Source organism: Phragmites australis, chromosome 22, assembly GCF_958298935.1.
Source record: "Phragmites australis chromosome 22, lpPhrAust1.1, whole genome shotgun sequence".
Taxonomy (NCBI): domain Eukaryota; kingdom Viridiplantae; phylum Streptophyta; class Magnoliopsida; order Poales; family Poaceae; genus Phragmites; species Phragmites australis.
Genome location: NC_084942.1, coordinates 17,852,455 through 17,873,757, shown reverse-complemented (window position 1 = coordinate 17,873,757; position 21,303 = coordinate 17,852,455). Strand labels below are relative to the sequence as shown.

Here is a 21,303-nt window from a genome sequence, read left to right as displayed (position 1 = left end):
AAGAGACCAGGCCCGGACACGGCGCAGATGATAACGCCACAGACTCTGCTGGTACCGAGCCGCCCGGACAACGGCACGCCGCCGGCGCTCTTCCAGGTAGTCCACGTCGTCGCGCCTTTGCTGCTCCTGCTCACTCTCAGAGTATGCATGCACTCGAGGGGAGCCCAGAGTGAGCTCGGAGGGGAGGACTGCCTCGGCGCCATAGACGAGGAAGAACGGAGTCTCCCCGGTGGCGCGGCTTGGCGTAGTCCGGTTAGCCCACAGCATGGCTGGCAGCTCGTCCACCCATCCCTTCCCGTGCTTAGCGAGCACGTTATAGGTCCGGGTTTTGAGGCCCTTCAGTATCTCCGCGTTGGCACGCTCGACCTGCCCGTTACTCCGAGGATGAGCGACGGAGGTGAAGCAGAGCTAGATGCTGAGGTCTTCGCAATAGTCCCCGAACAGGGCACTTGTGAATTGGGTGTCGTTGTCGGTGATGATCCGGTTCGGGACGCCAAAGCGGCTGGTGATACCGCGGATAAACTGGAGCGCCGTGTTTTTGGTCACCTTGATGACTGGGACCGCCTCCGGCCACTTGGTGAACTTGTCGATGGTGACATATAGGTATGCATAGCCCCCAATTGCTCGGGGGAATGGACCCAGAATGTCCAAACCCCAGACCGCGAAAGGCCATGACAGGGGAATGGTATGAAGAGCCTGAGCTGGCTGGTGAATCTGCTTTGCGTGGAACTGGCACGCCCTGCAGCGCCGAACCAGCTCGGAAGCATCCTGGAGAGCTGTAGGCCAGTAGAAACCTTACCGGAAGGCCTTCCCGACCAGCGTGTGGAACGATGAATTGCCACCGCACTCGCCCTCGTGGACCTCAGCGAGAAGATCACCGCCTTCTGCCCGGGAGATGCATTTCAGGAGGACACCTCCTGTGCTACGCCGGTAGAGATCCCCATCTACTATGGCATAGCGACTGGACTGCCGAGCAACTCTTTCGGCAGACGCCTCATCCCCGGGTAGGAACTTTTCTTTCAAGTACCCTCGGATGTCAGACATCCACGAGGCATCTTGAGAACATTCGGCGAGCGCAGCGCACTCACCGGGCGACGGCGCCCTGACGGGGCTTCCCACTGAGGGCACCGCCGGGGTCCCCTGAATTGAGTTCGAGGTTTCCCCTTCATCCTGTTCGGCAGGCAGGACGGAAGGCCGTGCGAGTCTTTCTTCAAAGACTCCGGCAGGGACGTGCGCACGTGAGGAGGCCAGGCGAGAGAGCTCGTCGGCCAAAGCGTTGTCGCGGCGAGGGATGTGCCGCAACTCTAGGCCATCGAAGCGTCTCTCGAGCTTCCTGACCGCAGCCACATACGCCGCCATTTGAGGATCCGTGCACTGGTACTCCTTGGATACCTGGTTGACGACCAGTTGGGAGTCCCCTTTGACCAGGAGGCGACGAATCCCGAGCCCCACCGCAGCCCGGAGGCCGGCGATGAGACCTTCATATTCCGCCATGTTGTTGGATGCGCAGAACTGCAACTGCACGACGTACCGGAGCTCTTCACCCGTTGGGGAGGTGAGAACCACTCTGGCCCCTGCGCCTTTTAGCGAGAGGGAGCCGTCGAAGTGCATGACCCAGTACCCGGGCGCGTCGTGCCCGGGATAGGCAGAGATCTCTTCCAGGACGATGTAGGGGACGGGCGTCCATTCTGCCAAGAAGTCGGAGAGCGCCTAGCTCTTGATTGCCTGGCGACTGACGAAGTGTAGGTCGAACTCCGCTAGCTCTACCGCCCATTTGACAACGCGCCCTGTGCCTTCCCGGTTCCGGAGAATGGGCCCCAGTGGATAAGTGATAACCACCGAGACCTTGTGCGCCTGGAAGTAGTGGCGTAGCTTCCGGGAAGCGACGAGCATGGCATAGAGCAGCTTCTGCGTCTGGGGATATCTTGTCTTGGCTTCCCGGAGGACTTCACTGACAAAGTACACCGGTCGCTAAACCCGGCGGGCCCGGACGGCGGCTTCACCCGGGGGGCTGCTGCAGCCCCCAGGCTCGGCGGTGCGGTCGGGGTTGGCCGGGCATGCGGGCTCGACTCCCGGGTTGGGAGGAGCAGTGCGCTCGGGCTCGACCTCCTGCCCAGGGGGAGCCGCGAGGACAGGTGAGTGGTCAGGGACCTCTGGGAGCTGGGACCCAGCACCCGGTCCTGAACACTCGTCGCGCTCCACCACCAGTACTATGCTCACGACCTGAGGTGTGGCCGAAACGTAGAGCAGTAGGGGCTCACCTTGAGAGGGAGCCACTAGCACGGGTGGCGAAGTGAGGTACTTCTTTAGATCGCGGAAGGCCTGCTCGGCCTCCGGCATCCAGTCGAAACGACCGGTTTTTTTCAGAAGCTTGAAGAGGGGGAGCCCTCGCTCCCCGAGCTTGGAGATAAAGCGCCCGAGGGCTGCCATGCAGCCGGCGAGACGCTGGACTTCCTTGAGTCGAGCCGGGGGTCGCATCTGCTCGATGGCCCGGATCTTCTCCGGATTGACCTCGATTCCTCGACCAGAAACCAAGAAACTAAGGAGCTTGCCCGCCGGCACCCCGAAGACACACTTCTCCGGGTTGAGCTTGAGGCGGGTAGAGCGGAGACTGTTGAAAGTCTCGGCAAGGTCCTCGAGCAGGGTGGCGCGGTCTCGGGTTTTGACCACGAGATCGTCGATGTAAGCTTCGACGTTGCGACCAACCTGCGAGTCAAGGGTAATACGAATAGCGCGCTGGAAGGAGGATCCAGCATTACGCAGGCCAAAAGGCATTGACATGTAGCAATAAGTCCCCACCGGAGTGGTAAAAGCAGTTTTTTCCTCGTCCCCTACGGCCATGCGAATCTGGTGATACCCAGAGTTTGCATCTAAAAAGCATAAAAGATCGCATCCCGCAGTTGAATCTACAATTTGATCAATGCGAGGTAAGGGGAATGGATCTTTAGGGCAAGCCTTATTTAGGTCGGTGTAGTCCACGCACATGCGGAGCTTGCCGTTGGCCTTCGGGACGATGACTGGGTTTGCTAGCCAGTCGGGGTGGAGGACTTCTCGGATAAATCCAGCGTCGAGGAGCTTGCTGACCTGCTCGCGGATAAACTCCTGGCGCTCAGGCGCCTGCCGCCGGACCTTCTGCTTCACTGGACAGGCGTCCGGACGCACCGCCAAGTGATGCTCGATCACCTCCCTAGGGATCCCGGGCATGTCGGACGGTTGCCAGGCAAACACGTCTGCGTTAGCCCAGAGGAAGGCGACGAGCGCGCTTTCCTATTTGCTGCCCAGGTCACCACCGATCCGGACGACCTGGGTAGCATCTTCGCCCACCACGACCTCCTTCGTTGGAACAGAGGCATCGGCGACGAGTCGGGGTTTGGATGAAGAGGGTCCCATGCCCCCTGTAGAGCCATCGACCTCAGCCTGCGCTGAGACCAGAGCCATGTATGACTGTTCAGCGCAGGAGACGGCGCCGCCGGAGTCGGCGATCACGGAGATGGAGCCTGCGGGGCTGGGCATCTTAACCGTAAGGTATGCATAATGCACGGCCATCATAAACTTGGCGAGCGCGGGACGCCCGAGGATGGCGTTGTAGGGGAGAGGGAGCTCCACGACGTCGAAGAGGACGCACTCCGTGCGGAATTTGTCCCGGCTCCCGAACGTTACAGGCAACTCGACCTGCCCAAGGGGCAGGGAGTGCCCGGGGGTCACTCCACAGAAGGGGAGCGACGGCTTTAGGCGTCGGGAGGACACCTGCAGCTTCTCAAAAGCCTCCTTGGAGAGGAGGTTGAGGCCGGCACCACCGTCGATCAGCACTCTGCCAACCTTAACATTGCAGATAGTGGGAGACACTACCAGAGGTAGCCGCCCCACGGCTGTAGTACTGGCGGGGTGATCAGCCATGCTGAACGTGATCGGAGCGTCCGACCACCTCATGGGCCTTGCGGCCTCCTCGCTCGGGGTTGCCGAGCACACCTCGCATCGCATGACCTTGATGCCACGGCGCGAGCAAGGTGTGTAGGCGCCTCCGTCGATGAAGGCGACAGCGTGCTCGGGCTCCTGGAAGCCGAGCTCGGCGTTGTCGGGGGCAACCTCAGCATTGCCTCCTCCGCGGGACTCGTCGTGCTCCCTCTGGCACTGCTCCACGAGTCCTTTGACCGTACGATACTCTGTGAGGTCGTGCCATCTGGTATGGTGTATGGGACACCATTTACCTGGCTCGGGACCCGCGGGAGCGGGGGCCCTTGCTGGAGCAGGAGCTCGGCCGGGGGCCAGGGCTCTTGCGGGAGCCGGTGCCCCAGCTTGTGCCGGGGCCCTCGTGGGCACGGAGGCCCGAGGAGGAGCCCTAGCAGGGGCCCTGGCGGGACGTCGGTCGACGCCCGGCCGGCGCTCTTGCCGGCGGTCGGGCTCTTGTGGCACCCTATGAGCGGGGACCTAGGTCGGCTCAACGGGAGCGGCCTCGCGCTTCCTTCTCTTCTTCTTTTCCCGCTTGTCGGAGCGGGAAGAACTTGGCTGGTCGGAGGCGGGGCGAGGGGCATGCCACGCCCTGGCCTCCGCAGCATTGGCGCACTTATCGGCCAGTGCGAAGAGTTCCGCAGTGGTCTCGATCTCGTGCGTGCCTAGCTTTTCGAGCATCCGCTCGTCACGGACGCCCTGCCGGAAAGCAACAATAACAGCATGGGGGGCCACTCGCGGAATAGTATTGCGAACCTGGCTGAAGCGCTGTATAAAGCGCCGTAGCGTCTCCCCTTCCTGCTGTTGGATGGCGTGGAGGTCGCACTCCAAACCGGGGCGCGTAAACGTGCCCTGAAAGTTGGCCTCAAACTGGTGGCACAGGTCATCCCAGGAGCTAATAGACCCTGGGGGTAAGTTCATAAGCCAAGAGCGGGCGGAGCCCCTCAAGGCAACATAAAAATAGTTTGCCATCACCTTTTCGCTGCCTCCGGCCGCTTGGACGGCCGTTGTGTAGATCTAGAGGAACTCGACGGGGTCGATGGACCCGTCGTACTTCTCCGGCAGCTCGGGGCGGAACTTGGAAGGCCACCTGACCCGGCGGAGCTCGGTAGTGAAGGCACGGCAGCCGGTGCCGTACCCCGCAGCACGAGTAGGGGTCTTTGGTGGCGAGTGGCAGCGAGCCGGGGATTCCCGGTGGCCTTGGGTCGGGAGAGAGGAAGCCTGGTCCTCTGCCCCGACCTCCTGCCGGGTCTCCCGCTGGCGCTCGAGAGTAACTCGGGCATCCTCGTGGCCCCTCCGCTCGTCAAGGCACAAGCGGAGGTCCCGGGCTTCGGACACGGCCAGGGGGACGGCACTCCGCCTGGAGGCCCCTCGGCCCGTGCGGGCGTTGCCCGTTGAGGAGCCGGCTCTGGCGGCACCACGCTGAGAAGTGGTGCGAGGACTCCTGGCCTGCACCTGGCGGCGAGCAGTGCCAACCAAAGCGACGACATCTTGTATCCACCGGCCTTCCGGAGTATTTGGCGTGGCCTGAACGGGCGGGTGCCTGAGGAGAGCATGCACTGCAAGCAGCGCGCTCCCCGGGCCGGCGTCGCCGAATGCGAGCCTGCGCCGGGATGGCACCCGACGTGGTCCAGAGGCGGACCTGGTGGCCGGGGTCCCGACCTCTTGCTGGGGGTCGGAAAGTGCATCAGCAGCGGCGACGGCGGCCCTGCTGGGCCCAGCGCCTTGATCCCCTTGAGCGGAAAAAACCGCGCATGTGGATAGAGGCTGCTGATGGAACGCAGCAGCGATTGGGCTCTCCCGAGCGTCGGGCAGCACTCCGTCACTGGAAGTGGAGACAGAACGCTGGAGACGGTGCCCACCAGCCATCTTTTCTTGTGGAAAAAAGCGAAACAAACAAATCCAGGGATATTCCCCCCTACCTGGCGCGCCAGCTGTCGGAGGATGAACTCCTGTCGCAGGGATCCCGAGAGACCCCTTTTTTTTAAAGATTCGGCCGGGGGGATGATCCTGAACGAGCTTGTCTGGGAAATAGATGGGAGCGGAAATAAATGCAGTGGCTGGTGGTGGGAGATGATCGTCCTAGTGCAAGAAAGATGGGTGCACCGGGGTTTAGACAGGTTCGGGCCGCACGGAGGCGTAACACCCTACTCCTGTGTGAGTGCTATACCTTTCCTTGAAGGGAATTCTTCAAGGATGTATCTGGTTACAGGGGTGAGCTGTCTACAGAGAGCTTGAGACTCTCGTGTTCTAACTTGGTTCGAGCTTGTTTGTGATGTTCTTCGTCTTTTGATCTGAGCTTCGGGGGCCTGTCCTTATGTGTTCTCCATCCTTTCCTTTTTATAGGCGCGCCGACCTCGACTTATCCTGAATGGGAAAGAGGGGGCGCGAGTGCCAGGGCGCCACGGAGAAAGGCGTCATCATTCCGTCTTGGCGAAGTGACAGAGGCGGTAGAAAAATGCGACGTGCATCCGACCATTCGTCACTGTAGATGTCCTCCGGCGCTATTAAGAGGGCCCACCGGGCAGCCACAAAGGTGCCCGGTGCGCCCACCCTGTCTTGTTCTTCTGCCGGGGCAGGGTGGCAGGCAGAGCGCTTCGATTTTGGCAATGTTATCCCGAGGCACCCGGGTGAAACGGGACGGGACCCGTGCATTTAATGGTCCCACGCCCCCCTGCCAGAGCATGGCAGGGTCTGATACTAGGGCGTGGGCAGCTGAGGATGTCAGGATGTCAGGCCGCGCGTGTCTATTAAATGTGGCATTGGGCCTTTGACTGGCTGACACCCCGACGATGGGACCCTTCGGGTCGTCGGACGATCTTGCGTGAACCTTCGGGGAACCGAGTCCTCGGGGGCTGCCACGTGCAGCCCCGAGCACTCTCTCCCGAGCACTTCGGTGAGACCTTCGGGGAACCGAGTCCTCGGGGGCTGCCACGTACAGCCCCGAGCACTCTCTCCCGAGCACTTCGGTGAGACCTTCGGGGAACCGAGTCCTCGGGGGCTGCCACGTGCAGCCCCGAGCACTCTCTCCCGAGCACTTCGGGGGAAACCTTCGGGGAACTGAGTCCTCAGGGGCTGCCACGTGGAGCCCCGAGTACTCTCTCCCGAGCACTTGGGGGGAAACCTTCGGGGAACCGAGTCCTCGGGGGCTGCCACGTGCAGCCCCGAGTACTCTCTCCCGAGCACTTGGCTGTTTGTATCATCGGGGGATTACAGTACTCGGGGGTAGGCGAGGACCCTTCCGAGTACTTTCTTCCCGGTACTTGGACTCTGCGGGTCATCGGGGAACTGGGGTGCTCAGGAACCAGAGGCGACGGCCCCGAGCACCTTCTCCCGGGACTTAGCTTCTTCTTATCTTGCAGGGTGGACCTCGCGGGATGGTGACGCGTGGCGGATGGCCGGCCGGGTCTCGGGACTCAGGGACCCCTGGTTCTTGATACACCGACAACTGCCTCTGGTCATAATGCTCCGGTGAGTGCAATTCTTTCAGCGCCGGACCTTCCAGTGAGAACAATTTCTCTGGGACTTTTTTCAATTCAATCAAACTTTGTGTCGGCTGTGGTGGCTTCTTTATGTATCGCATACATGAGACCTACTAATATATATTCTTGACAAACATGTTAGTCCCACTGACTATGTTGTCATTAATCACCAAAATCACAATTATGACCTAATAAGGCCATTTTCGCTACACCAACAGATACTCATTGGGCTACTGTGAAGAGGATACTTTGGTATGTCAAGGGTACGGTTGATCTCGGACTGAATATTTAGAGATCAATCGATTGCAGCCTCAGTGCATTTTCAAACACCAACTAGGCTGGATGTCCTAATAATTGAAGATCAACTAGTGGATTTGCATCATGCTGGGTTCTAATCTGGTTTCGTGGAACTCACGGGAGCAAGCAACAATCTCACGATCAAGCATTGAAGCGGAGTATAAGGCTATCGCTAATGTAACAACGAAGTTAATATGGATTCAGTCACTGTTGAAAGAACATGGAGTGGTTCATCGCACTGCACCGGTACTTCAGTGTGACAATCTTGGTGCGACATACCTCACTTCAAATCTAGTGTTCCATGCCCGCACAAAGCACGTCGAAGTGGATTTTCATTTCATTCGGGAACAGGTTTCTCGCAAAGCTATGGAGGTTCAGTTCATCTCTTCAAATGACCAACTTGCAGACGTTTTCACGAAGGCACTATCTTATGCTCCATTTAGTCAAATTTGCAACAATCTCAACCTAAGAAGTCGAGGTTGTGATTGAGGGGGATTGTTAGAATTGTGTATTCACATGTGTGTACGTGTTCCCTGAATGTGTGTTCTATCTGAATATATTTAGAGAACATGATGTCGGACGCATGCCTGCATTGTCGTGCAGTTCAGAAACCCGGTTATGTAAGGTCCAGGTATATAGTATCAAGCACAGATTAGTAGGATCAGTTGAGGATCGTGTAAATCGTGTCAATGATTGTAGGATCAGAGATCCACAACCGTTGTACACAATCCATCGTTATAAATACAGACCCGATCAAGAGATGATTGGTGTGCTTGCAATTTCCTGAGTCTTCAGAATTCATTTCATTTTGTACATATAGGTAATTTGTCAATGATAGAAGATGATATCTTGCTGTTGTAACTCTGTGGTAGCACATTCACTCAGGCCATTTGCTATTTTGTACGCAAGAGACGTAGCAGATCACTGTTTTCTCGTCTCAGTTTCGCAGAATCTGGTACGATTATGAAAGATGGGATTGATTCATGCAAAACTGCTAGGCATTTTGGTTGTGGTAGCATTAGGGTTGTGTAAAAAAAGATGGCGAATGGGCTTGCTTTGAGCTCGATTGAGCTCAGCTAGCTAGAGCCCAAAAGGAGCCGGTCTCGAGCCTGAATTAACCCAAGAGGTCTTCAAGTCACATTCGTATGTATAAACATCTGTCTCAACAATTTCAGATGACATCCACTTCTATGATCATTTCAGGCTCGTTTGGTAGAGATTCTAACTGCCGATTCTCTACAGAAACCAGCGAATCCCTGCTAAAATGGTCTTTTCCCCACTGGCTCCACGCACAGATCAACGCCATTTATTTGTGACCGGAGAGAATAATATAATAATATTTCAACCTCTACATCAAGAGACCCATACAATTTTTACTGTAAAGTTGCAGATACATCACTGAAAACACAAAGTTAGAAACGCAGCTGTTTAACAATCCAAAAGGAGTCTGAAATTCAATCCTCACATAGCATCTCACTAAATCTAGTGATAGTGATCTTCGCATCACATCTCACTAAAGTATAGACTAAGATCATCAATGCAGCCCTCTAAAAATAACCTGCATACGAGTAATAAACTTGCTTTTATGAAAAACAAAGCCAATGCGACATAAAATTGACAAACACAAAGTGAGTGCTGGCTTGCTTGATCCAGTACTACTCCTATTACTAACTACGTTGGGATTTGTAAATATAAAACATGGATTTTGTCTAGCCCAGTCAGGCCAGTTGCATGCATGATCGTGAAAGAACAAGAAAATCAAACAGAGATTAACAAGAAACTTGTGCTTAATCTGTATTTGATGGGCAGGCGGAGATACATATATACATGGCTTTACACCGACCGGCCAACCAGCCTAATAGCCTGCTTTGCCGAAACCTTTTTCGATCTTTTGAGTCCCTTAATTCGCTTGCTCCATATATTTCATGTGGACTGGCTAACCGATTAGGATGCCTAATCTTAGAAGCAACCGATTAAGCATCAATGGATGCAGAAGCCAAAGAGGCAGACTGTGAGCAGGAAATGCAAGTTCAAATGGACTTAAGAACGTATAATTTATCTTAACCGTTCATCTATTTTATTTGATATTCATCTAATCGATGTTTTTTCTTAACTACCTTGAGATTCTTTTTATTTATTTTTTCAGTATGAATCTCAATTTAAATAAATAGTTCTGATAATATATGAGTGCACAAGAACTAGTGGAAATTTCGTATTCCTATGTGGAAGCCATATCCATCGCTAGCTTGGGTCAGCAAGCAACTTCCGTTCTCTAGAACATGCTCGAGTGGCACTAATTGTATTTTTCTAAATTTCTTAACTAGTTTTGTTTGGCAATATAGTTGTATTTTGCAATTTCTTTTGTGACGTGGATTCCATGTGTTCACTGACCAGTTCTTTGCTTTGCATGTTAGAATATAAAGAACTGTAGGATAGTCGATCCGTATCAACTGAGATTAGATGGTAGAAAATAAAGAACTTTGGGACAAGTTAGATCTAGGTTAGGCTCGCCATGAACTTAAGAAAAAGGTTGGGTTATAAGCTAGGTTTGGTGTGCATGTTAAGAAAAAAGGTATAGCTCTTGGTACACCAATTTTGTTTGCAAATCTGGCTCATGGTGGCAAGAATTTCCTCACTACCTATAAAGAGATGATTTGAAGTAGCTTTCAAAGTAAGAGTAGTATTACATCGACAATTTATTGGAAATAGAACCGAAGGTTGTAGCGAAGCTATGTTAGTATACTATGCTAAATAATTTTGCAATATTAGGCTACTGATTTTTTTAAGACCAGGTGACTGAAAAATTAAAAAGATTTATGTTACTGAAAATACGATAAATCTAAAACAAAAAATAAAAATAAAATCTCTATTATATAAAACTAGAGTTGGTTTTCATGTCACCTTTTCCCCCTATTTTTCTCCCATTTAATAAAAAACTCTAAATTTTGAATAATTTATCCACTTTTTTTATTTACTCTCGTTCTTCAGTCTTCCCGTCTCGTTACCGATTATGGATATGTGACTTATTTTACTAATGAGAATAAATAAAAAATTAGAAGAAAAATAATCGAATAATTTTCTCTCTTTTTTCGAATTCTAATCAAATTAAATTACAATATCATTCCTGACGTATTCATTCTATAATACTCCTATAACATATTATACCTCTATATCTTAAATTTATATTTAATATTATCATATATTATATTTATGTTTCTTATAACTTACGCGCACTTAGTAAAATATATTATGTACCTAATATTATCGTACCTAAAGCCATTGCCGACCGCGACCACTTGAAAGCGGCAGCCGTCCCCGGCCCCTCCAAAACCCCAATCTTGTCGCCTTTTGTGCGCCTCCCCGAATTCCATCTCCTCGCCAAAACCCTCCATTTCCGCATCTCCCCTCCATCCCCGCCGCCTCCCTTGCCCTTTCCCTCGCCGGCGGGGCTCCCTTGTCCTCCCGCTCGGTGCGTTCCTCGCTTCCTGCGCGGCGGCGGTACCGCGCTTCTTTCGTTGTTGGGCTGCGGCCGACCGGGTTCATCTGGCTGGCGGTTTCTTGGACTGCGACCTCACCGTGGTTTGGTTCCTCGCGCCTTCTCCCGTTGCAGGTCGGTGTGTTGTATGAGCCTCGGGCGGCGGCGGCGGCGGTGATTCTTGGAGGGGGAGGATGCAGGCCGCCACCGGGAGCGTCTCTTGGGTCGCCGCGCAGCCGTCCGTCCTCGGGCGGTGCGGCGGCGGCGCGCCGTCCGCTCCGGCTCGTGGGACGGGCTGCGGCGGGGCAGGAGGAGGAGGCAGGGTCCGGGCGGTCGGCGTGGCGCGGTGCTGCGCACGCGCGCAGGAGAAGAGGCCGCCGCGGGTGCGGAAGACCAAGGAAGAGAGGAGGGAGTTGGTCGAGTCCTTCATCAACAAGTAGCGAAACAATCTCTCTTGCGCTGTCGTTTTGGTCTCATACTAGTGGCTACGTTTGTGGCTGTTCTTCTCGCTTTTGGATTCCTGCGTATCTGCAGTGGATTTTAGGTCAACAACATCTAACTTGCATGCTCACTCTGATTGGTACTGAAATGAAGTAGACAGTGTCTCCTATCGGTAGTAGGGAAAGTCCACCGTGTTAGGAACTTTCATATCCAAAGTTGGAGTTGGTTGCCACATACTGCCTCGAGTCATTTTTACCTAAAACATAAAATCGTGATTCATTTCTTTGTTCTACACAAATTGCAGATTTGTGGAATGTAGAACTTTACTTTTGCCTATCTGTATGTAAGTACTTGTGCATATTTTCTTTTTCTTTCTATGTGATAACCCAATCGACATTGTTGTTGTTCTGTTTCAGCTACCGAGTTTCAAATGGTGGAAAATTCCCGTCAGTTAACCTTACACATAAGGAAGTTGGAGGGTCATATTATATAGTTCGTGAGATTGTGAGAGATATCATCCAAGAAAACAGAGTTCTTGGTCCTGGTGGCTTGAATGCCACGGCGCTGAGTTTTGAAGATTGCCCTGATTCTTCGGAGTTATCCATGAAGCATGAATTGGACCAAGACAATATAGAGATCTTAGATACATCTAATGATAATAAAACTGGCAAGGATTCTGCGTCAGAAACATCAAACAGTGGGGAATTAATTTCGTTGCAAAAGAATGCCATCAGCACTCAGACACTGCTGGGGTCATCTAATATCTCAGAGGCTGGTGTTTTGAGTGGTGCTGCCCGAAATGGAAATGCAGCAGGTACAGCATGTTTGCAGACAGGCCTCGAGAAACAATATGAAGTTTCATGCGAGACATCAAGAGAGATTGACCTGAACAGTTCTGAAGAGCAAGCTCCTTCATTTGCTCATGTTTCTGATTCCGATAAAGACATTGTGCTAGACAGTCTGGGGGATGCTCATGAGGGGACAGCCGGTAGTGTTACTGATGGAGTTATTCTTTTCCCAGAACCTAGTGCTGCTTGTGAAACAAATGGTGCACTTCTACGAGAGCACGAGGCATCACCTAATGATAGTCATGATGCCACAACTGATAGTGCTGTTAGTGAAGAAAATCTCCTTGCGGAAACCAATGGTGTTCTTCAAACAAGTGTACCCAGTGACGATGCTCAGATCATATACGGCCAGTTCAGTTCTACACTATCTGCTAATCCAATGGATGGTTTTAACTTGAGTACAAACAGTCCAGAGACTGAAGACACAACCAAGACTGTTGAACTGTCTAAAGTACACAGGTTGCAAGATGAGTTTGAGCAATCTTCGCTTGATGCCAGCCCTGATGAACAAGAAAACTCTGAACGTCTTGTCTCTCATCCAGCATTTGATACAGAGGTTAGTATGTCGTTTTCTGTGAGAAGTGTGCGATATGCATCATCTTATCTTCCAAATAACACATTATCTCTGCACCCATCATATTTGTCGCAATATGCAATAGCACCAAATAACAAAGTGATTGAATGATGTGCTTGTGACAGCACAACTTGTTGGTGCGTCACATTGCAACTCACAACTGCGTTTGTGCGCTTCCATTCATATGTAGATGGCTTCTCGTGATGGAATCTGCTGTTAACTGATGTGTGATGCAGTTCCTGCTACACGGCATGTAGAGCATGAGCATAGAGATTTTCATATGTGCGATGCAGTTCCTGCTACATGACATGTAGAGCATGAGCATAGAGATTTTCATAGAGCTATTTGTCACATGCAGCATAATCTTAATTATGTTGAAATCTTTAAATTTGGTTCTTGTACATCTTTTGCAAGCTGTTTTAGAGCAATAGTTTTACATTAAATCCTCCGCTTTTTGCTTCTAGAAGTTGCCTGAAATGGTAAAGTTATTCCACGGAAATGCATATTACACTTTTTTTTACTCAGGGTCTTTCCCGGTGCCCCTCTGTGACAAGTGTGACATAATTTAAACTTTTTAACTCTTCTATGGTGTTTGTTGTCAGAGATTTTGTTAGACATTGGCTGGTGGTATACTCTATTTACTCGTTTTTCAACATATCCGATTCATACTATTCTGCATACCTGTAGGGATTGTTGCAAATGGAAGACAAGCACAGTGTGTTACAGGTAGATGAAAGTGAATTCAAGAAATCAATGTTTGGGATCACAAAAGAGGTAGAGACAAATGATGCCAGTCATGACCAAGAAACTAGCACCACAACCGCGATCAGCAGGCATGCACTTTGCCTTCTAACTTTGCGTTGCATGCCTACTGCTTATAATTTCCTTCATACATCGCAAAAGGCCACAGTATATTAGGCAAGTCAATGTTTCCCATGTTTTCTTCACAGTGCTTATACATTAAAGTTAGATACATATCATTACACCCTGTAGAGGTATTGTTGGAACCATTCCATAGAATTTGAACTGATTTGTAATGTTTCTCATGAGTCCACCCCTACAACACTGTAGCACAATCTATCAGTTTAGGCAAAAGTGGGCTTCGGGACAACACGGTCAAGATGTAAATTTATCCACAAGTAACTACAAAGTAACATGCTAGTAGATACTCATTATTGTTAAGTGAGCTGAGCTCAGGCGGGCCTGGTTTTCCTGTAAGATCAGTTGTAACCTTTTAGTTCGTGCATTATTGGAGGCATTAGGGTCTTTAGGACCAAATTCATGATTTTATATTTTGCCTTAGGTGGTGGACTTGAAACACATATTTGTGTATCGAGAACCTAGAAGTATTTCTTTTTAGATCAGCACAGATGACACTCTCTAATGTTTGAATACGCTGTTCCTCTTTATGGCCTGCAGGAGAACTTTGAAGGCGCAGCAGAGGAAAGAGGACAACCTATTTTGGCTTGTCCTTAGGGCGTTCGTTATTGCTGTATCCAAACTCTGGACAAAATGAGTGACGTGGAAGATGCACCTTCATGCGGATGTGTTGCTTGAGACGCCTGTGACTTACTGGAAAACAAGAAGCGTACGGTGAAGCTCCATTTTTACTGAATGCATATAGTTGTCGTTATTGTGCTGCACCTTAGGTTGTTCGTTATAGACTTAGCTGGTGTAGTTTGATAGTTTGTAGTAGCTTTCAACTGTAGATCTTTTGGTCAACTCGTGTGAACTCTAAAATGTACCAGCAGTTATAGCGCTTTTAGTTAAAGGGTTGAGATCTGTGTTCCTTCTCTGAAACTGGTGGTGCTACTACAGTCGCCAACTGAATTCCCATTCTAGTGAAAATTTAGTGGGATTTGCCTTCATTTGGCTGGTGAACTTTTGTGATTCCATTCCATTACTTATGACTCATGAAGCAATTCTGAGGCAAATGAGTGTTGTTTATCGACACAGAATATTAGGAGTGGAATCACAAACTCCAGCGAAGAAGTGAAATGAACATCCTTTGGCAGTCCTTCGGATCTGTGACTTTACGTAGTTTTCTTTTAGAAAGTTCTGTGCAGTGACAAAAAGTTATATAGGACGCCAACTGCAATAACACTAGTTGAGACCCGGCGCGTTGCCGTGGGTGTGTGGAAGCTATATTAGACATGCATGAAAAATCAGAACGCAAAAGTGCAGTGACATTCTTGTACAATAACAATTTGATCATGAACCCTTGCTTAGATGACATGCTGTTTCTCAATTATATCATTATGGTAAAAAAAACCTTTTGATGGTCCGAGATTTCGCATAAGCATTATAGGAACCTCTACTTTTAGCCTCAAGTGATGGTCTTGCAGGTCACTCATTTGTGTTGTGTTGAGAAATTCCATAGGATAAAGTGCTTCAAGTGTGACACAGTTATCTGTGTCATCATCTATAGCATCTGAGCTATAATATGACATTTCCTCTGTTGCTAGATGAGAAATAATTTGAAAATTAATTTGAGCGGCTATCTCATTTGTCAGTGCTAGGATTGCTCGTTGACATATGTAGGTAGCCTGATCTGACATGTCTAACAAATCATAAACAAAAGAGGTCAGTGATTTAAGGTCTTTTGATCTAGGTGGTAAAAGTAGATACTCTGAAATCGTAATCCATAATGTATCATCTTGGTTAGTAGGTGAGCTATCAAGGATTGTTCCCTCTCCGACACAGAGTAACCAATCCACGAATTTTTGAAGGTGGTCCCGCTGAATTTCAGATAATGATGGTGATTGTAGTCTCATATTCTTGGTGAGATGCATAACTATGCAAGAGGACCACAAATGGGAATGTGTAATAGATGCACTTAAGATTTCTTGTTTCTTTGCATTGGGTAGTATTAGGAGTGTTTGTCTAAAGTCTCCACCAAGCACAACTGTGATGCCGCCAAATTGCTTGTTAGCAAGAGCTGTGTCATTTGATGCTAAAATATCCTTCAGCGTCCGATCAAGAGCTTCAAAGTAATATCTATGATTGGTAGGTGCTTCGTCCCATATGACTAAAGATGTATTATGTATCAACTAAGCTAAATCAGTATTTTTCTTGATGGCACATACTAAAAATTCCTCTATATTTAAGGGTATTCTGAAACGGGAATGTGGTGTGCGTCCACCTGGAAGCAAAAGAGAAGCTATACCAGAAGAAGCAACAACCAAAGCATTTATTCCTTTTGCCCTTACATTGTTAAGCAATGTATTCCAAATAAATGTCTTTCCAGTACCACCATAGCCATACCAAAAATGTATGGCCAATGCAATTGTTCATTGAGTTGAGAATAGTATCATAGATGTTTTTCTGGTTTTGATTCAATTGACCAAGCTGTTGTGCAGCCTCAGCTGAAATTCTTTCCAAATCATATGATTGTTCATCTATTAAAAGCCTATTGCCAATCACGCATGCGCTGCTTATAGTGGATGAAGGTGTTTTAAAATGTGACAAATTGTACCCAAAATTTTGAAGTAACCTGTCTGTTTCAGCGAGGACATATGAATTAATTTGGTGTGCAAGGGAAGTTGCAAGATGAATTGATGTAACAAATCCAATATGATATGCCAAGTCTTCACCCACTGCGGAAGCATGTACTTCGAATAAAGTTATGGGATTTACAACATCACAAAAGAGGAGGAGGGTCACAAATAACTCACAGTTGGTAGGGAAGAGCCTAACGACTTGCATCAGCCATGTCAAATGACCACTCATGATCATCACCAAGAAGCCCTAAAGCCTGACATGCAGCTTGAAATGTTGGGTATTGATGGCTTTCGATGGTTCTGATATCTACATAGGACTTTACTCCTTTCACAACATGTAGCAATCTATGAAGATAATATGATTCCCCTTGATTAGGACCAACATTCGCCACTCTACCGATCTTGTAACTGCCACGGCATAAATCCCAATATTTTCCATCTCCATACCAAGTAAAGTGTTCAAAGAACTTAGTATATGTAAACTGAATAACATTAGGAAAGGTCTTGTTTGCTTCGTACCATGCAGTGAGCTTAGTGACTGCATTGCGTGGGTTCTCTACTACTTGCTCCAAATTGTCATCCTCGGTAAAGACAATGCTATTTTCAAATGGCAAGGGGCAGTGGAGGCGTTCAACAGCATGACCGGTATGGTGAATGTCAAACTGGAGCAAACACCAATCTGCATCATTAGGAGTTACACATTTGCACTCTAGATAATCACGTATCTCATCAATTACCGGGACGGATGATTCGACAGATGATCTTCTACGACTAAGGCCAACCTTTGAACAATAAAATCCCTTACTGAAATACTTGAACATGTATTTTTCCAAGCCATCACGATTAACCCTCTCCACATTAATGTGGGCCTGATATTTGACCAATAAGTCCACATTGTGAGGGACAACAAATTGGTTATCAATGTCAATGCCATTCTTCTTCGTAGTTAGTCCATTTTTGAGTCGAGCATAGCGCACATAGCCATTCTGCAACATTGTTGTTTTGTCACAATATTCTTTCGGGTAGTACTTGGAACATTGGCCGTCAACCATGCAAGAACATGTTGGATTTGCAGCACCACAAGGGCCATGGATCATAAACTGAGAAACAGCTTCAAGACCAATAGGATCGACAGATGGATCTGGTAGCTATGCTGATATGAATCTATCAATTTCTTCAGGTATCAATGGGGTGCTCTTGTCTAACCACAGAATGAGATGGACGTGGGGGAAGACCACGCTTTTGGAACTCAATTGTGTAAATAGCTGGAAAAGGCAAATAATGAATGAGGAAAGATGTTATCATAGGGCACAAAAATAAATTGAATAAAATAAAAGGAATTAGCAAACTGCCTGCAGCAATTGGACCAAAGAACTTCTCTTTTACAATGTCATCCATGAAGATATCCAACTTTATATGGAACACACGATCGACAATATCATGTCTATCTGACGGATGTTGTCCAGGGATTCGAGCTAAAACCTCAGTTACTTCTGACCATAATGGGTTTGATGTGAAAGTGATAAATAAATAAAGACACCTATATTTTCTACAAAGAGAAACACAATCAAGATAATTTTGGTATAAGTATCGTGAACTTCCAACACATGAGGAAGGCAATACAATTTTTTGGCCAGCTTTAGAGCCTTGTGTAATGCCCTTGCTAATTGTTTCATGTATCTCTTTGTGAGGAGCTATTCTATACTTTTGCTGGAATAATTTGGTTCTATAGTGACTTAATCTAGATTCTTCGACACAACAATACCCATCAATAATATAGGATTGTGTGCCTCTCTTACAACGCAATGGAGTGTTGAAATCATCCACGCTATCATGAAGTTTGTAAGAAAAATATTCTGCCATGGTTGCATGCTTTCATTTGATGGCCTGGGATCGATGACATCGTTGATATGAAATGCTTTCATGGTAACCATCTTCTCCATAGGGGAATAAGATTGGATATTGCATTGCCATAAATTTGCAATGCTTTTCGTCAACCTAGCGCATATTTCCTGCTTGGTCCTCTACCACTAGATCACAACCAACATCACTTGTACCCAAATCACCGACAACCAAGCCTACAACCTCTGATGCTACAGGGGCTCTGAAGACATCACCATACTTGTCAGGAGTTCCGAACAACCTTATGCAGTATCGATCGTTGGTGTTCCCATAAAGTCTATCACAGACTGTCCTAAATAATCTAACAATTGGATTATGGGCATCAAACATTTGTATCAAAGCAGCAACAATTTCTTCATCAGGTTTGAAGGTACTGTTTGCATAGGTACCAACTTTTATTCGATTTCTCAATTCATTCTGAGTGTCAAAAATGTATAGCTGGGTATACTCTGGTCTTTTACCTTCCTTTGGCAAGAGCGACCTGATGTGATGACGGAGCTGTCCACTTGTCTTGAAGATATGTGGTCCCCGACCATCGTTGATAGAATCAATTATGTTAATGCCCATTGATGTGAAGGCAAACATAGAATTGTAATACCTTATGTTCTCAAAGAAATGAGCTGACTTCGATCGGTTTACTCCAGTGAGAAGGCTATACAAAGGTTCTAGAGATGGCTTATATGGAGGCAATACAACACTCCCTTCTTTGCAACACTTGTTATAGACTAGAGATGGTGTGTGTCAGCTTCTGTTAGCACGTTCTTCGTACCAAAAGAGTGCACCACAATATTGGCATGTGTGACTTGGTGGTCCAAGGTCCAATGTTGAGAAAATAGTACCTGATAACAAAGAAACACATGGGTGAGGGCATAAATCTATTAATAATGCATTTATATATATCGTGTATATAGTTTAGATAGCTATTAAGGAAGTGAAGCATACTGCATTCCTTAGTTGAGAAATAACCGTGGATTTCAGATCAAGTTTTACCACTGATATTATTAGCAAGTTATTAGATTGAGTTTTGCCATCCATTATCTGTATACCATCATTCTACACATCATTAGCAGAAGGGAAGTATGATTTTTCAAGAGGTGTAATTAAAAATAAATAGATGGGAAGAATAGCTATAAGAGATGGACTTACGGCGATAGCCACCAGATGGAGGTGATATCGCACAAGAAAGTGGAGTTGAATCTGCATAGGATAGCATGAAGATAGTAAATACATATTGTGAGCACAAAATACATAGCACTACATTAAGCACACATATGCATATTGCAAGTACCTTCATCATGGTTGCAGGCAACTGTGTCTCTGGATGGCTTCGTGACATTCCAATAGCTGCTCTGGATGAGCATCTTTGACAAACAAATCGGCTTGGCCCTGTACTCTTTAGCTGCTCCACGTTGACATGGCTTGATAGGCTGGTACTGGCTTCTAGAGGAAGGAACATTTATGTGGAAGAGGACAATCTTATGTAAGAAGCGTAAACAGGAAGCAGAAGTATCAAAACAAAAAAAAAAGATGGAACTTACCTCTTTCCAAGCTCCCCAAAACATGTGCTCTACGCTTACGGCATGATTCAGCAATAGCTGAAGAATCTGCTTGAGAAGCAAAATAATAGTATCAACACACACATACATGCCTACCTATTGAAATAGGTAACTACAAAAAATGCAACATAGATTTCCTGTTAGTATCGAGCAGCATAAATGCGGCCTTGCTATTGAAATAGATAACTACAAAGAACACAACATAAATGCGGAAGCAGCATACATATGATGTGGGTTGGAAACACAAGACCACAAATAGATCAATATGCTATAGGGATCGTACCAGAAGATTGAACATCCATTCTCCACCGTATAGAACGTGCATGTGCGAACCTCAAGTTTGTAGGAAAGTCATCAACATCATTTGGGGAAATTCCATCTGGAAACACATTAACTTCAGTAGCAGCGCCAACCTCTGGCAACAAATAAAGAGAATAGACCACAATGAACTGAACTAAGGGACGCATGCCACATAGTTCACAACAAATAAACAATATCAAGATAATGCTGCAAAACCAGAGTTCACCAACCTGCTTGTGGGCAGGCTAGCATGAGCTATCTGTGTCGCTGGCGTGTATTAGGAAGTGATATTCCAGGAGGTGTAGACATATTGGAGTGCCTGGGAAGAAGGGGAAAACACCTGGTGGCCTAAATGTAATTTATTTCTGCAGCTGGAGTATTCGTACTCTGACATAAGCTGGCAATTAGAGCAAACAATGGCAATCACATGCAACAACACATTAAATGAACAGGAGGATACCGGTTATTGAGAAGATCGCTCGCTGTTGTTAGTCATCTTTGATCGAGCTAGTTAACCCATGTCATAACACAACATCTGTTGCACGGAGGATAGTTGGAAAATCAGATTAGATAGAAGGAAACTCAATCCAGCTCATGTAATCATCTACAGCTTTGTTCACCAAGAGCACTCCTGTAGATTTGTGTAAAAGGTGCAAGTCATGCAGCTAAAAGAGAAGCATAGATGGGCAATTTGGCAAAGCCTAGATGCTAGGAAACATGATGTAACAATGGTCTGAATTCATGCATTTGGCAATGTGGTCACATTGAAATTAGGACTATCCATCTCAAATGCTTGAAGTAGTGTTGGGTCGAGAGAAAATGACATATACATGTGTCTTCCAAATTTCACATTAAATGGGGAAGACACTGTTTGCCATACATCATTCATACAAAAGAGAAAGCTGGGTCATTCACTCTTCAATTAAAAAAAGATGTAAGAAGAAAGAGGTTGAAGAAGAAATTAAACAGAACATTGAAGC

General features: G+C 47.9%; 2 protein-coding genes across 3 annotated transcripts; one reads left to right on the top strand and one right to left on the bottom strand.

Annotated features, from left to right (window-relative positions):
- The first annotated feature begins 11,048 nt into the window (after positions 1–11,048).
- LOC133905197 (uncharacterized) lies at positions 11,049–14,933 on the top strand. 2 transcript variants are annotated; one of them, XM_062346929.1, is made up of 5 exons: positions 11,049–11,196; positions 11,338–11,638; positions 12,060–13,047; positions 13,753–13,983; positions 14,485–14,933. In XM_062346929.1, exons 2-4 carry the CDS (start codon positions 11,397–11,399, stop codon positions 13,981–13,983), a joined length of 1,461 nt encoding a protein of 486 aa, XP_062202913.1. In that variant the 5' UTR covers positions 11,049–11,196; positions 11,338–11,396; the 3' UTR covers positions 14,485–14,933. The 2 variants fall into 2 exon arrangements, with proteins under 2 accessions (XP_062202913.1, XP_062202912.1); XM_062346928.1 differs by having other exon boundaries at positions 11,050–11,196; positions 13,753–13,898.
- Positions 14,934–16,756: 1,823 nt separating this feature from the next.
- Positions 16,757–20,575, bottom strand: LOC133904555 (uncharacterized). Its single transcript, XM_062346044.1, has 7 exons — positions 20,554–20,575; positions 20,307–20,438; positions 20,006–20,071; positions 19,756–19,866; positions 19,614–19,664; positions 17,772–17,830; positions 16,757–17,665 (listed from the first exon to the last, which is right to left on the bottom strand). Exons 1-7 carry the CDS (start codon positions 20,573–20,575, stop codon positions 16,757–16,759), a joined length of 1,350 nt encoding a protein of 449 aa, XP_062202028.1.
- Between the last annotated feature and the right edge of the window lie 728 nt (positions 20,576–21,303).